Source organism: Schistocerca cancellata, chromosome 4, assembly GCF_023864275.1.
Source record: "Schistocerca cancellata isolate TAMUIC-IGC-003103 chromosome 4, iqSchCanc2.1, whole genome shotgun sequence".
Lineage (NCBI taxonomy): Eukaryota > Metazoa > Arthropoda > Insecta > Orthoptera > Acrididae > Schistocerca > Schistocerca cancellata.
Window position 1 is genome coordinate 448,442,186 of NC_064629.1, and position 16,576 is coordinate 448,458,761.

General features: G+C 43.5%; 1 protein-coding gene across 1 annotated transcript in view; it reads right to left on the bottom strand.

Annotated features, from left to right (window-relative positions):
- The window catches only part of LOC126184200 (angiotensin-converting enzyme-like), a 143,001-nt gene that overhangs the window by 111,474 nt on the left and 14,951 nt on the right, over nucleotides 1–16,576 (bottom strand). Inside the window, exon 2 of the mRNA XM_049926568.1 lies at nucleotides 13,708–13,940. Coding sequence (XP_049782525.1) covers nucleotides 13,708–13,940 — 233 coding nt within the window. The remainder of the gene's footprint in view (nucleotides 1–13,707; nucleotides 13,941–16,576) is intronic.

The window sequence follows — 16,576 nt, forward strand, 5'->3', positions numbered from 1 at the left end:
AAGAACTTTTGTATCATAAACGTCAGAGGTTTCTTACATCATCTTCTGTACCTTCTTCTTTGGCAGAAGAGTTGTTGTGACTTGCTTGAAATTAAATTGTTAGAGTCATCAGTTTTGGAGTTTAGTTATCTTTGCACCTATTAAAGTAAAATAATATCATCCAGTCTAAAAATTTCCAAAGTTCTCTTTATATTTCTTTTTCAGTCTGAGCAAATTAAGTTGCGCTGCTAAATGTTGTAGAAAATCGTGCACGGTTTTTTCGTCTGTTATTGAAACGCAGACCATTTTGTGTCTTTTTAACGAGTTTGTCGCATTTCTCTTAGTCTCAGAACGCGGTCTGTCCTCAGGAGTCAGTATATCAGCAGGTGTTATGTATCCTGCTGTCGTCCTATTTATAATCTCAACTTCGTATTGGTGAACACATCTGTTAAATTCAGTCCGCTGTGTCGCATTGGAAAGATATCATTTCTTAATTTGAAGATGTGATCACAACCGACAAAATTTCCAATGGGTGCTAGGATACTTTTTGCTACGGTGCAGGACATATTTAAAATTGAGCTACGAAGCTTACCTTCAATTTTGCTTAGATGTTCGTCAGCTGGACATTTTACAATTCATCTAATTGTCATATATCGTACAATTGAATGCCGACTCTTATCTGACGCAGGACACATTTGTAATTGGCAACGATGGTGTGTTGCAATTTGGTATTGAACTCTATTCCTCGACACTCCATATTTTGGATTTCTTGAAGTTGGTCGTGGTGGTGCCAGCCTATACCACGTCAAACGTTCATAAGTCGAGACTTTCTACAGTTCATCTTAACCGATGCTGCCTCTTCATATCGTTCTGTTTTCCACATTGCTGTCTCAACTTCACTCCACTCGTTACTAAGAACCCTAAACCATCAGTGTACGCTCGCCATACAAATTTTTGTCCGTTTATTTGTAAACCTTTCAATTGTTTCGTTAGTGCGGCGGCGAATTGTTGTATTACGACTGTGAATAACGCCATCGCCAATGAGCTCCCTTGCTTTACAGAGATGCTGATTAGGACGGCGCTGCCAAGATGACCATTTATTACAATCTGTGAAGTGCTGTCCAGTAACACATTCTGTGTCACTTCGATGAAGCGATGAGTGAAGCCCATTTCTTGCATTCTGTGGAACAGAAAACGATGACTGACATGGTCGACCGCTTTAACAAGACCTATAGCTATTACGTTTTCGGGAAACGCATCACCATAAACTTGCTAACGTGAGTGAAAGGGATTGTGAGTGACTGTGTTAAGACTAGCACGGGCTTGGCAGTGATAATTGTTCATCTAAGTTTCAGAATATACTGTATTAATTGAGGACAAAATTTCCGAACTTCCATTTCGTGTTTCTCCCGAAACGTAGATTAGTGACTTAAATTGCAGCCAGGTTCACGTCGAAGTACAGTAGGTTTCACTCGGCTTTCCTACTGATCATCTGCTGAGACAATGTTCATAGGTAGGTGCAGGTTCGTCGTAAAGGGACGGAAAGAACCGCGCCACCGCAAACATAAGAGTGTCTTTTCTGTTACTTTCAGTCATTACTTTATGCTGATATACATAGTATGTTCACAAACACAGTCGAATGACCCAGCAAGCTCGCGACTTCGCGCACCGATGTAAAGAATACCGGCCGCAGCTCGCTGCACACACCAGGCCCGCACATGTACGCTACCGCAGACGAGACTGACTAAAGGTTCACTCGTTCGGTCATAAGGAAAGTAGGAAGTGACTTATCGTCCCATCAACAAGTAAGTGCTTAGGGACGGTACCTAGGTCAGATTAGAGAAGGATGGGGAAGGTAAGTGGACCTCACTTTGAAAGGAACCATCTCGGTATCGTCTTAAGCGATTTTGGGAAATCACAGGAAAACTTAATGTGGATGACTGGACAGGAAACTGAACCACTTGCCTCCCGAATACGAGTACAAAGTTACGAATTTGTGTCCTCGCTCGGTATATAATGCAAGGCTGAGTGAACTTAAACTGTTTAGGTCTATGAAATAATAGATTTTCGGGTTCACGAACCTCGTTGTTTGCAGATCCACAGTCTCGGTACCGTCTGATTGCAAGGAACTGTTGGAAGAGAGCAAGTCGCGTAATCAGAGTGGCAGATTGGTTTTAGATGCTCGCGTATCGGCTCCATGCCGCTTCTGCCGTGAGTGCCGAGGATAGGGGACGAGGAAGAGGAAGAGGAAGAGGAGAGGACCCATCTTTGTTCCACTCGGGTTACCCGCGGGCAGGGCTCGTCTGCAGCGCGGGGCTTTAATCAGCGACACGGCGCCCACACACACACACACATGTGATGTATCGCTACTGTGAGGTTGTCGACTAATCACAAGATGTTCGACCACGTGTTTCACTAGCATCGGAGCAGAATTTACAGCCCCAAGTAACACGCACAGCGGCAACTTCCATCTTTCCAACGATTAACCTGTTACTGTGTCACATAGCACTGTTACACATTCGTTTCTGTATTGTGCCTGTCGAGAAACAGGAACGGCACTCTAAATGAACGGAATCATAATTCTCGTTTCTTCGTCTTCCATTATTATTTCACATGCGACTACTATTGAACATCGATGTTTTCAAACCAGTGAGACATCTAATTTTTCATCTTGTAACATAAAACATCGAAAAACTAAGTAACTGCTTTCTGATAGTACACAGTAAATGTTCATGACGGTTAGTGACTTCTGTAAGGAAAATCTGCAAAGAGTGCTTCAAATTACGCCTGCGGACGACCGGAGGGAGGTGGTGCAGTGATCGATTCACTCGGGGGAGGACGACGGTTCAATCCCGTCTCCGGCCATCCTGATTTAGGTTTTCCGTGATTTCCCTAAATCGCTTCAGGCAAATGCCGGGATGGTTCCTTTGAAAGGGCACGGCCGATTTCCTTCCCCATCCTTCCCTCACCCGAGCTTGCGCTCCGTCTCTAATGACCTCGTTGTCGACGGGACGTTAAACACTCATATCCTCCTCCTCCTCCTCGATTCACTCGGCAAGCCAACGGAAGGGAAGAGTATTGAAACTTCATCTGGATACCCATATTTAGATTCTTTATGGTTCCTCTAAATAACTGAATGCAAATGACAGGATTGTTCTTTGAAATGTCACGCTTATTGTCCTGACACGTCCGGCCGGAATGACCGAGCGGTTGTAGGCGCTACAGTCTGGAATCGCGCGACCGCTACGGTCGCAGGTTCGAATCCTGCCTCGGGCATGGATGTGTGTGATGTCCTTAGGTTAGTTAGGTTTAAGTAGTTCTAAGTTCTAGGGGACGGATGACCTCAGAAGTTAAGTCCCATAGTGCTCAGAGCCTTTTGAACCATTTTGTCCTGACACGTCCTTCTTCAATACAAGTTTCAGCTCGCCCCCAGTGAACGCCTGGATGACACTATGTTAAACACTAATATTCTTGTTCCAGTTTCCGGTCCAGCAATATCAATTTTAGTTTTCCTACATCTGTAACTCCAGTGACACCTTGCGGTGCACAGTGGAGAGAACTGTCTGTGCTTCTATCGTTTCGCTCCTGTCCTGTTCCATCCGTGGATAGCGATGGGTGGTATGACTGTCGATAAGCCTTTTTATGGACTTCACTTTCCTCTGAACGCATGCTTTCGGAATTTTGAAAGTTAACCTCTCGGTGGTGCACGTCTCTCTTGTAGCTCCTGCCACTGGAGTAGGATGAGAATTCATAAATGTTCAAATATGTGTGAATTCCTAAGGGATCAAAATGCTGAGGTCATCCGTCCCTAGACTTACACACTAGTTAAACTAACTTATGCTAAGAACAAAACACACACACACCCATGCCCGAAGGAGAACTCGAACATCCGGTGGGAGGGGCCGCGCAATCCGTGACATGGAGCCTCAAACCGCGCGGCCACTCGGTGAGGCTGGATGAGAATTTCTGCAACGCTCTTGCTCTTATTAAACCGTTGGGAAACGCTCTGCTTCCTCCCTGAAATCGCTCTGTTTCCTATCTCGGTCAGCACAGAGATTCGTCGATTTTCCAAACAAGGCAAGCATCGCTCAACGCAACTTTCGTAAACTACGTCTTTCGTTCGTGAGACAAATTTCCTTTGGATTCTTTTAATAAATCTTAGCCTGGCGTCTGCTATTCCAGTAACCAATCTTGAGGCTGGTTAGTTAGTTACATGTTCCGTATCATTTTAACGATTCTTTTATCTAAATTATGTGGTACGAGACAGATTATAGTACACATGATTAGTGTTAAGAGTAATGGACGCATTGATTTCAGTCCTACTCATATCACTATATTAAAAACCAGTTTTCTTCCTACTGCCTTCTGGATCTCACCTGGAGAAAAGAGCGAAGTGCACTTTACAGCACTGCTATTTGGAAATCCATCTTCACTTCCACAAAGGAGTAACCGTGATTTCTAAAATCCATCTTCATTTGTACAGAGATTTTCGGTATCCTAACGGATAAATACTTGAGCACGAAACGCATAATCTGCTCCATGCATAACTGCATCAGGTGAATACCCGGACTGTTTTGAAAAGTGTTGCAGCCCTTTGTGCTCCTATGCATGTTCATCTTAGCTATTGCTTCATCTCTAATGACCATGAACTCGAAGAGATACTACACTTCCAACGCTTTTCGTTACCTTTCCTCAGAAAGCATGCCTACGACCGTTTTGATTATCAGAAAGTAACACAGTGGAAGTATAAGAAGAAGAAGAAGAAGAAGAAGAAGAAGAAGAAGAAGAAGTGTTTTTAAAAAAAGGAGATGACGTTATGTGAAGACAATAACGGTATACCGCATATCAAAATCACCAGTGGTACGAGATGCAAAGGGTACAACGTAAGTCGGCTTCAGTCATTTCAAAAGTTGCTTTATTTTAGTAATTTGATCTGGATCAATGCTGAGTATAAAAAACCTAAGTAGCATATCCAGTGTCATTCTGTAGGAAGTGTTACACTTACCTCTTTGAACACAAATACATTATGGGACATTGACAATTTCAATGATTTTTTTCATAAGTTGCTTTGCGTGTGGTTCATGGTGTGGGTTCCTGTAGTCATGTCCTAGTTCATGAACCACGGGCAACGAATGAGTGGCCAAGAAAGTGGTCCCGACAGTCGGGATACCGGTTACTTCGGAATAAGGCTGGGCATCTCGGACATATTCTGAGTCGTGGTCACCTTTGTGCTCATACGGCAAAGACTACCAAATCCACCGGTTAGTCCCTCAGCCGTTAGGGGTAAAACCCAATGGGACTCGGGGCAAGTAAGGCTAGCAACCTGCTTCCCTGGTACTTTAAATATGATGCTGGCAACAATCAGAGCAAAATGCCTCGGACCTTTGGAGGTGACGGAGTCCCACCTCTAACTGACAAATCAGGGACTCCTAAGATACGACTTGGCAAACAAATGGTAATGAGATGGGGAGCTATTAATATCAATGGGGGCTACTCTGGGAAGAAGGTAGAGCTGGCAGAGGCTGCAAGTAAGATGGGGCTGGACGTTTTAGCTGTTAGTGACATTCGGGTAAGGGGTGAGAAAGAAGAGGAAGTGGGAGAATACATGGTCTACCTGTCAGGAGTCAAAGCAGGAATAGCACAATGGGGTGTAGGGCTTTACATCAGGAAAGAAATGGAACCCAGCGTAATTGCAATAAGGTATGTAAACGAACGACTGATGTGGATAGATTTGACAGTGTCTAGCAAGAAAATTAGGATTGTGTCAGTATATTCGCATTGTGAAGGGACAGATCAAGATAAGATGGATAGTTTTTATGAGGCACTCAGTGATGTAGTTGTTAGAGTAAAGGACAAGGACAGTGTTCTGCTCATGGGTGATTTTAACGCCAGGATTGGAAATCGAACAGAAGGGTATGAAAAGGTTATGGGTAAATTTGGAGAGGATATGGAGGCCAACAGGAACGGGAAACAACTCTTGGATTTCTGTGCCAGTATGGGCTTAGTAATCACAAACTCCTTTTTTAAACATAAGAACATTCACCGGTATACTTGGGAAGGCAGGGGAACCAGATCTGTCATTGACTATATAATAACAGATCAGGAATTCAGGAAGGCTGTGAGGGACACACGTGTATTCAGGGGATTCTTTGATGACACTGATCATTATTTAATCTGCAGTGAAATTGGGATTGTGAGGCCGAAAGTGCAGGAGGTCAGGTCCATATGTAGCAGGATAAGAGTGGAGAAACTTCAGGATAAGGAAATCAGGCACAAGTACATAACAGCGATCTCAGAAAGGTACCAGTTAGTTGAATGTAGTCAATTACAGTCATTGGAAAAGGAATGGACAAGGTACAGGGACACAGTACTAGAAGTGGCTAAAGAATGTCTTGGAACAGTAGTGTGTAAAAGTAGGATGAAGCAAACAGCTTGGTGGAATGATACAGTCAAGGCAGCCTGTAAAAGGAAAAAGAAGGCGTATCAAAAATGGCTACATACCAGAACCCAGGTAGACAGAGAAAGTTATGTTGAAGAAAGAAACAAAGCCAAACAGATAATTGCAGCATCCAAGAAGAAATCGTGGGAAGACTTTGGAAACAGGTTGGAGACTATGGGTCAAGCTGCTGGAAAACCATTCTGGAGTGTAATTAGCAGTCTTCGAAAGGGAGGTAAGAAGGAAATGACAAGTATTTTGGACAGGTCAGGAAAACTGCTGGTGAATCCTGTGGATGCCTTGGGCAGATGGAGGGAATATTTTGAAGAGTTGCTCAATGTAGGTGAAAATGCGATCAGTAATGTTTCAGATTTCGAGGTAGAATGGGATAGGAATGATGATGGGAATAGGATCACATTTGAGGAAGTGGAAAAAATGGTCAATAGATTGCAGTGCAATAAAGCGGCTGGGGTGGATGAAATTAAGTCGGAACTCATCAAATACAGTGGAATGTCATGTCTTAAATGGCTACACATGATAATTGAAATGGCCTGGGAGTCGGGACAGGTTCCATCAGACTGTACAAAAGCAGTAATCACACCAATCTTTAAACATGGAAACAGAAAAGATTGTAACAACTACAGAGGTATCTCTTTAATCAGCGTTGTGGGTAAAATCTTCTCAGGTATTGTTGAAAGGAAAGTGCGAGTATTAGTTGAGGACCAATTGGATGAAAATCAGTGTGGGTTTAGGCCTCTTAGAGGTTGTCAGGACCAGATCTTTAGCCTACGGCAAATAATGAAGAAGTGTTATGAGTGGAACAGGGAATTGTATCTATGCTTTATAGATCTAGAAAAGGCATATGACCGGGTTCCTAGGAGGAAGTTATTGTCTGTTCTACAAGATTATGGAATAGGAGGCAAACTTTTGCAAGCAATTAAAGGTCTTTACATGGATAGTCAGGCAGCAGTTAGAGTTGACGGTAAATTGAGTTCATGGTTCAGAGTAGTTTCAGGGGTAAGACAAGGCTGCAACCTGTCTCCACTGTTGTTCATATTATTTATGGATCATATGTTGAAAACAATAGACTGGCGGGGTGAGATTAAGATATGTGAACACAAAATAAGCAGTCTTGCATATGCGGGTGACTTAGTTGTGATGGCAGATTCGATTGAAAGCTTGCAACGTAATATTTCAGAGCTAGATCAGAAATGTAAGGACTATGGTATGAAGATTAGCATCTCCAAAACGAAAGTAATGTCAGTGGGAAAGAAATATAAACGGATGGAGTGCCAAATAGGAGGAACAAAGTTAGAACAGGTGGACGGTTTCAAGTACTTAGGATGCATATTCTCACAGGATGGCAACATAGTGAAAGAACTGGAAGCGAGGTGTAGCAAAGCTAATGCAGTGAGCGCTCAGCTACGATCTACTCTCTTCTGCAAGAAGGAAGTCAGTACCAAGACTAAGTTATCTGTGCACCGTTCAATCTTTCGACCAACTTTGTTGTATGGGAGCGAAAGCTGGGTGGATTCAGGCTACCTTATCAACAAGGTTGAGGTTACGGATATGAAAGTAGCTAGGATGATTGCAGGTACTAGTAGATGGGAACAATGGCAGAAGGGTGTCCACAATGAAGAAATCAAAGAAAAACTGGGAATGAACTCTATAGATGTAGCAGTCAGGGCGAACAGGCTTAGATGGTGGGGTCATGTTACACGCATGGGAGAAACAAGGTTACCCAAGAGACTCATGGATTCAGCAGTAGAGGGTAGGAGGAGTCGGGGCAGACCGAGGAGAAGGTACCTGGATTCGGTTAAGAATGATTTTGAAGTAATAGGTTTAACATCAGAAGAGGCACCAAAGTTAGCACTGAATAGGGGATCATGGAGGAACTGTATAAGGGGGGCTATGCTCCAGACTGAACGCTGAAAGGCATAATCAGTCTTAAATGATGATGATGATGATGATGATGAGTTGCTTTGCGTTCCTTTGTATCATTAGTATACTAGTCACACTGAAACAGATTTGACTATGCCCTTGCGTGAATGTTACCCGACATGAAGTAGTTTCACTGATATCCGTCCAAATAAACCAGACGTTAACCAGGTTCGTGCCTATCACAACTGTTTAGGAAACCCCATTCTGTGTTGATCTTCGAAAGCAGACAGATGCTAACGACTGTGTTCTGATGAGAAAAGGTTTGAAGTTACTTGGCAATATTGAAACTAAATTGCTACTTGGTTAGCAACAGTTTCGCTTTCCTGATGTGTCGCATCTTCTGCTTATTTATACAAAGGGACGTAGGCGTATCTAGCGAGGTACGTCGGATAAAAAAAGGGACATTAGGCAACAATTTCTGAAAGAGCACTAGGCTCCACGGTTAACATTATTTTGCAGGATTTGGTTCCGTAGCACACAATCGGAACATTTATCGCTTTGTGTTACGGTTACGGCGATTTTTAATCTTTCCTTTATTTATACATTCTCCAAGATCACTTTCACAAGTATAATCTTCAACATAAAATATCGTTACCGCCCTTCTGCTGCAAAGGACCGAATCTTTCACTTGATTCTCAGCAACCGTTGCTAACGCAGCGACGATATGCACACCAGACACGCTATAATACAAGTGTTACATTGTTTATTCACTATGTTTGACATGACGGTCGGGTGTCTACCCCTACTAAAGAGAGCTCAAAATAATTATGAGAATAGCAGTTCACCTAACGCAAATCCAGCAGGAATAGGAATATAGAGGACATCGTTCGTAGAATTTTTAGTTTTCTCCACCCGTTAAAATCACATATACTACAGAAGAGTGTAAAAGTAAATTTATCGGTGTGCATTCAAATTTTGTCATGTATCAGTAACACTTCTTGGGTACTCACATCACTTTGCATCATAGTCAGCTTGGTTACAACAGGTATGAAAATTGTTGTTGTGCTACTACCGTTATGTTTACGCAGTTCCTGTCCAGTTCCTGCTGATTTTTTTCTTTCGCTGCCTTCTGTAGATACATATTGGACTCAACAGACATTTTCATAGCAGTGTGCATCTTATTAGAGGAAAAAGCAGTTCTTCAATTCCATTCTCTTTCTCTCTGGACGTTTAGTTTTTCCTCTAACTTTATATTTAGCTAACAAAGTTTTTATGTAAACTTGTGTTGTCGCAAACAGTTTCTAGAAAATGTGTTGTTCTTTTTATAGATCCACCAACTAAGTGGTTGACAATAACTTTACATCGTTGTAAGCTTAATGGATCGAAAGAGAACTATAACGACCACACTCGTTCTGGCGACTCAGAACACCTCCAAAAATCAACTGGAACTATATGACTCCAAAGACCTTTTCAAGTCTCAAACATCAGAGTAAACGGCGTATGAAAATTTGTACCAAGGCCAGGATTAGAATTTGGGTTTTCTGCGCACTAGCCAGATAGTCTAACCACCACGCCAACCTGGCACAGTGTTTTTGCACAGCGTAGTGGTTAGCACATCTGCCTTATAAGCAGGAGACCAGGGTCCGAATCGAGGCTTAAGTAGAAATTTTCGTTTGTCACTTCAGTCTGCATACCTCCAGAGATGTTATTTTTATGAGGAGAACAATGTAATTCGAAACACCAGCTCTGAAAATGAAGTACTGATTTCACAGTTCAAATATTTTTTGGTGCCACTCTAGTATCACTAAGACAACCATAATTCAATTACAGAATGCATCCTGTCTACTCTCGTTCATGTAGCATGGGTATGCCAATTAGACTGTCCGGCAGATTTACAAAAGTGTTCGCCTTTTCCTCTTTATTGTGCTACTAAGTGATAACCTCATTGTACATTTATTTATTTCATATAGCTGTCAAAGATGATAAGTAAGTATACTAAAAAATACGTGTGACGGACTTGTACAGCGCAGCGCGTAACACCCCAGACCCACACTCCTGGTTGTCAGGGAGTAACAATCAGGTTGTTATCCCACCTCTGTCCAAGCCGTCTCCAGATACGTCTTCAGCCTGGAATCTCATTGATTGGAGTAACATTGTCTCCAGTAATAAGACCCACTTCGGACTGAGCTCCGATGACAAGCAACGAAGTGTCTGGAGGCGCTCCGGATAGCGGTTGGATATCGACCTGACTGTCGCCCGCTGTATGACCCGACAAAAAGTACTGATGGTCTGGGGTGTCATTTATTTTCATAGCAGAACACCTTTAGTTGTCACCCACGTCACCATTAGAGCACAGCGGTACGTAAACGATATTCTATGCCCCGTTTAGTTGTCCTTCATTGCAAGTCATCCTGGGCTTTCAGTTCAACAAGATAACGCCCGTCCACCACAGTGAGAATTTCTACGGGTTGCCTTAGTGCTTGCCAAATTCTACCTTGTAGGTCGCCGCATCTATCCTCAACTGAGTACGTTTGGAGCATTACGGCCAGGGTTCTCCAACTAGCTCGAGATTTGTGCTATCTAACTTGCCACTTGGACAATATTTGGCACGATGCTTAGAATAACACACGCACCCATGCCCTAGGGAGGGCTCAAACCTCCTGCGGGAGAGGCCACACAGTCCGTGACATGGCGCCTCAAACAGCGCGGCCACTCCGCGCGGCGTGTCAAGTACTTACTAGATTTCCGTTTCTGTAACATTATGTTCTAAAGTCACTGAAGACGACTGACACTTGGATGATGATGATGATGTTTGGTTTGTGGGGCGTTCAACTGCGTAGTCATCAGCGCCCGACAGATACTTGAATAACCAAAGTTACTTCATGCTAGTGCAAGGACGTTGGAAGGCTTTGCTCTTGGACTGTAAAACCTTACCCGTAGCTGAATGTGGAAGTTTCCACAGTCTGCTGTCCATGAAAATGTAGATTAAGCTCAAATCCACAAAGAAGAGCTGAGAAAGACACCTAAGTCTGACAGGCAAGAAAGCACTTCGGGAATTTGGTGAGCTTGTAACACTGAAACTTCAGTCTTTAGAAAGATACACCACCATCACAAACATCGTACCAAGTCACTTCTGACATCAGAACGACCACAAAGTATAAAACATCTTTGGATATCACAGTCCACACTACAACTAATTGAAGAGAGAAGCAATCATAAGAAAGCTGGTATCCACACGATATAGAACACCATAATCACAATCAAATAGGTGATCTCTTCAAAAACTCAGCAACATCACCGGTGAACTTAATCCTTCTACGTATGTGGTAGACGATGAGAATGCCAGTCCTATTGGAAACAAGAAAGATGCTGTTGCGAGATGGGAGCAATATATTCTGGTATTAACAATAATACGGAAAGTCAAGCAGTTAAGCAATTTACATCGGAACCTATAATTTTACGCAGCGAAAGAGACAACGCATTCAACATCTGAAGAATTATATATATCCCCTGATCTAGACAGCATGATCAAGGAATTGGGGCAGGAACCAGTTGATGAGCCGCATTCAGTGTGTACCAGAATACGGGAAAGTGGAGAGTGGCCAGAAGAGTGGTCAAAGTCTCTTTACATCCCCCGACACAAGAAAGGGTCAATGAGGAAGTGATCCACTATCCATCTGTTACTTTCATATCCCACAAAATCAAAATTTGCACTACATCTTCGGACAGCGTTTGAAGCCCATACATTCAACACAACAAGAAGGTTTTTTGAAAAAAAAGGAACTTGTGAATAGGTTGTCAACATACGACATATAACGAAGAAATTGCGAGAGTTCTGATTTCCTGTTTTCATCTGCTCTCTTGACTATAGGAAACTCTTTGACTGTTGGGTCCAGGAAAAGTTCTGGCAAGTGTTTGCAGAGTTCGGTGTCGGCCCACGCTCGACAGTACTGACACAATAACCACCTCGCAGCAGTGAAGAGGAGCGCGGGCACGTTTGATTTCTTCATTGCAAATGGTTCAAATGGCTCTGTGCACTATGGGACTTAACATCTGTGGTCATCAGTCCCCTAGAACTTAGAACTACTTAAACCTAACTAACCTAAGGACATCACACACATCCATGCCCGAGGCAGGATTCGAACCTGCGACCGTAGCAGTCGCGCGGTTTCGGACTGAGCGCCTTAACCGCGAGACCACCGCGGCCGGCTCTTCATTTCATCGTAGGGAATCCCCCCAACCGTACATCATCTTTGCAGTAAATGTCATTACGAATTGTCTTTATGGTTGGACTAAAAGCATCTCAATTCGTGGTAGAACTATTAACAACCTCGGGTTTTCTGATGACACCGTGCTTTTAGCCAGCAGCGAAGATGAACTTACTGAACTACTAACAAAAGTACAGGACATCAGTCTATAACAAAGAGAAGGCCTCAATCCTAGAAAGTCAAAACTCATGATAAATAACTGAAGAGTATAGGATCAGTTCATAGGTCGATTAAAGGAACTGGAAGTCGTGCATTCTTTTATCTATCTTGTGTCAGCCATCTGTTACATGGGATGATGTGAAGGTGATACAAGAAGACGGATCATGCCAGGGCCAGTGGCTATGAACAAGCCCACCAAGATCTGACAGAAGAGGGCAATAATGAAAACCACAAAAATAAGGCTTGTTGAAACACTCATGTATTCCGTCTTCTTTTATTGCTGCGAAACATGATCTCTTAAGGCCAGAGATCAGCAGCGTATCGATGCATTTGACTTTTGGTGCTGTCGCAGGTTGCTGTACGTAAAATTGACTGAAGGACGAACAAATGTGAGCATTTTTAGCAACTCAGAATCTCCAGGCGCCTTTCTTCTCGTGTCATCCAAACATTCTCCAATGTCTTGGCTATATTGTTAGAAGAGATGGAGAAAACCTGGAGGAAATAATCATGAAAGGGAAGACGAGAGCTAGAGACCGAGGGGAAGAGCAGCGAGCAGCTGCATAACTCAAATCAGGAAAGTCTCAGTTCTACCTCTTCAGCAGGCTCTGAGAGAAGCTGGTAACCGTCCAGGATAGAGACCTTTGGTTAACGGTATTGTGATGCTCAACTATGAGCACAGTGACTTTGATGACTTCACTACGTTCTCAAGTTTTCTGCACACTTCATTAAGTTCATATGCTGGATTACGCTTGATTTTCTGTGTGCTAGTTGACATTATCTGCTCGACAATCATTCCACCTCCCGCCCCTGACAGACGCCTAAACAGTCAAAGTTGCTTGTACGACTGAAATTTTCGGTGTATTAAAATACTCTGCAGACTTTTGCATGGATATCAGCTGTCATATCGGTATAAATCGAATTTCACTAATTTAGTAACGTAATGAAGCATACAAATGTTACTGAAATATACAAGAGGTTACTCACGTCTGCGCCTGGCGGCAGTGTTCATGAGAATGACGAGCTTCCTGAAGATTGGCCTGGATGGGCGGCCCACGGTGTTTCGCCACGACAGCCACGCCCATTCCAGGAACTCCGGCTGCCGAGTATTTTGCATGGCTCTCTCCAGTTGCTCGTCCCCCACGTAGCAGCGGCCGTTGTAGCACATGCTGGCCGATGTGTACACTTGCTGCAACTGGTTGCTCAGGTTTGAGTATTCCCTGCAATCATACGTGGATCGTCACACTACTGTGGACACAATGGAAATCTGACTGCCAAGGACGCTGCAATTCTGCGTCTCCTGGTAGCAAGAAATGTTCATCGTGTCACATGCTGGCTGGCCCGTAGAGGTGCTGCAGATGGTTGCTCCGCTGTGCCTGCTCCCTGAAATCATACATCGCATATCATGGCAGCCCCACCACCAAGCTCAGTAAACAGAACTCTCGCTCTTGGAAACACTACAAGGTGTGCTCGGCTCTGCATCCCCATGGTACCCGTGACCAGCATAGCAGAAGGTGGCGGGCGTATGAATTTGCAGCACCCGGTTTCGCTACTGTGTGGACTCCAGCAACTCTACACCGTCTGTCAAAACGTTTCGAGACTGGATCAACAAAAAATAGAAAAAAATTAAGATGTTGATTTTCATGCTTCGGATGTTGTACATTAACTCCCCCCCTTGAGACAACTTACATAAATTCCATATTACTCAGTGAAACTGTCAGAAAAGCCCTTCTTTGGGATGCTATTCGAATCGCACGTCACCTTGGTTTGAAAGTCGCTTTTGTCGTCAGTATTCCACTCATGTCACAATAGGCCTTGACACGGCCTTGTTTTTGTTTCGGATTCAAGGTTTGCCGGCAAGATTATATACACTTCCCTCTCCTTCTAAAAATTCTGGAGAATGTCGCGAACACTTGACTGAGGGATGTTAATCTATTGAGTTGTTGCATGCTATGCCACTATCCAGGCCACCACACAGGAATTCCAAACTGCAGCAGGATCCACTGCTAGTACTATGACAGTTAGGCGGGAGGTGAGGAAACTTGGATTTCATGCTCGAGCGGCTGCTCATAAGCCACACATTACGCCGGTAGATGCCAAACGAGGCTTCGCTTGGTGTTGGGAGCATAAACATTGGACAATTGAACAGTGGGAAAACGTTGGGTGGAGTGACGAATCACAGTACACAATGTGGCGATCCGATTGCAGGGTGTGAGTATGGCGAATGCCCGGTGAACGTCATTTGCCAGCGTGTGTAGTGCCAAAAGTAAATTTCGGAGGCGGTGGTGATATGGTGTGGTCGTGTTTTTCATGGAAAGGGGTTGTACGCCTTGTTGTTTTGAGTGGCACTATCACAGCATTGGCCTACATTGATGTTTTAAACACCTTCTTGCTTCCCACTGTTGAAGAGCAATTCGGGCATAGCGATTGCATCTTTCAACACGATCGAGCACCTGTTCATAATGCACTGCCTATGGTGGAGTGGTTACACGACAATAGCATCCCAGTAATAGACTGACCTGCACAGGGTCCTGACGTGAATCCTATAGAACACCTGCGGGATTTTTTGAAACGCCGACTTTGTGCCAGTCCTCAACGACCAACATCGATACCTCTCCTCAGTGCAGCGCTTCGTGACGAATAGGGTGCCATTCCCAAAGAAACCTCCCAGCACATGATTGAACGTATGGGCCAACACCATATTGAATTCCAGCATTATCGATGGAGGGCGCCACGAACTTATAAGTCATTTCCAGCCAGGTCTCCAGATACTTTCGATCACATAGTGTATGTATTACACTTCACAAAATAGACATCGTCGACATTCGAGAAATGTTCAAAACAAACCATTAACTTGCACCATGAACACTGAATGAAAAATGGCGTGCAACAGCGATCACAAATGTACGCACAATCAAGATCAAAGGCGAACTGCTTGGGAGTTACAAACCATGCAGGATGTTCATCTAGGTATCCACTCTTAAACAATGCATATTGAATCATATTGGTGTGACAGGCTGAAGGGAACTGATGGAATGTGATTTCATGCAACGGAATGACGAACGGTCTGTCGTGAAGGTTCCCGTGAAACGCTGTCCTTTATGGTGTAGCTGAAGATAGTGTGATAATATGTTTCAAAGGCACGGAAAAAAAAACAAACATCTAGAGGCTGAATTTGTCCAGTGGGTCTAAGTGGTATAAGCTGCAATGTCGCACACTTTCCAGGAGAGATAGTTTGCTCTAAGTGGGTATTATTTTTATATGCAGACCAGGAATCATGCAAAAACATGTTATTTTGACCAAGTTTTGGCCGAAAGCGGTGCTCATGCCGTAGATGTAATTTCTTTCTTTCATTTACCTACTCTTGCTTGCTGTGACGTAAATATTCCCTACTGCCATTGCAAGACCACGGATACGAATAGGAATTGTAGGAGGCAGAGCACCTCCAGCTTCTCGCAGTACAGTAAGTAACATTTCAGCCAATTTACCATTCATATTAACAGTCGGCATAGTTGTATACGAATGCGTTAAGTCATTGATGTTAGTTGATCTTGATACAATTTTTTTGGTACCTCTAATTTCCAGGGCTCCTTTCGTATACGTTTCCTCCTGAAATCCCGACAGGACGGAGGTGAAAACAGATTCCTTGCTGAACGATGCGATAAGTTTCTCTATCTCACACAAATTTTCGGGCCGATTCTACAGTTTGCTGTGCATCGTCAATTTGACGCTTTGTTTGGAAATTCGTTATCTTATATCTTCCAGCTCCGCAGCAATGTTTTAAGTTATGAAACTATTCCCTTGAAATCACTGTAGTGTATGTCGTGCGCAATTTGATGTGCATAACGTAGTAGAT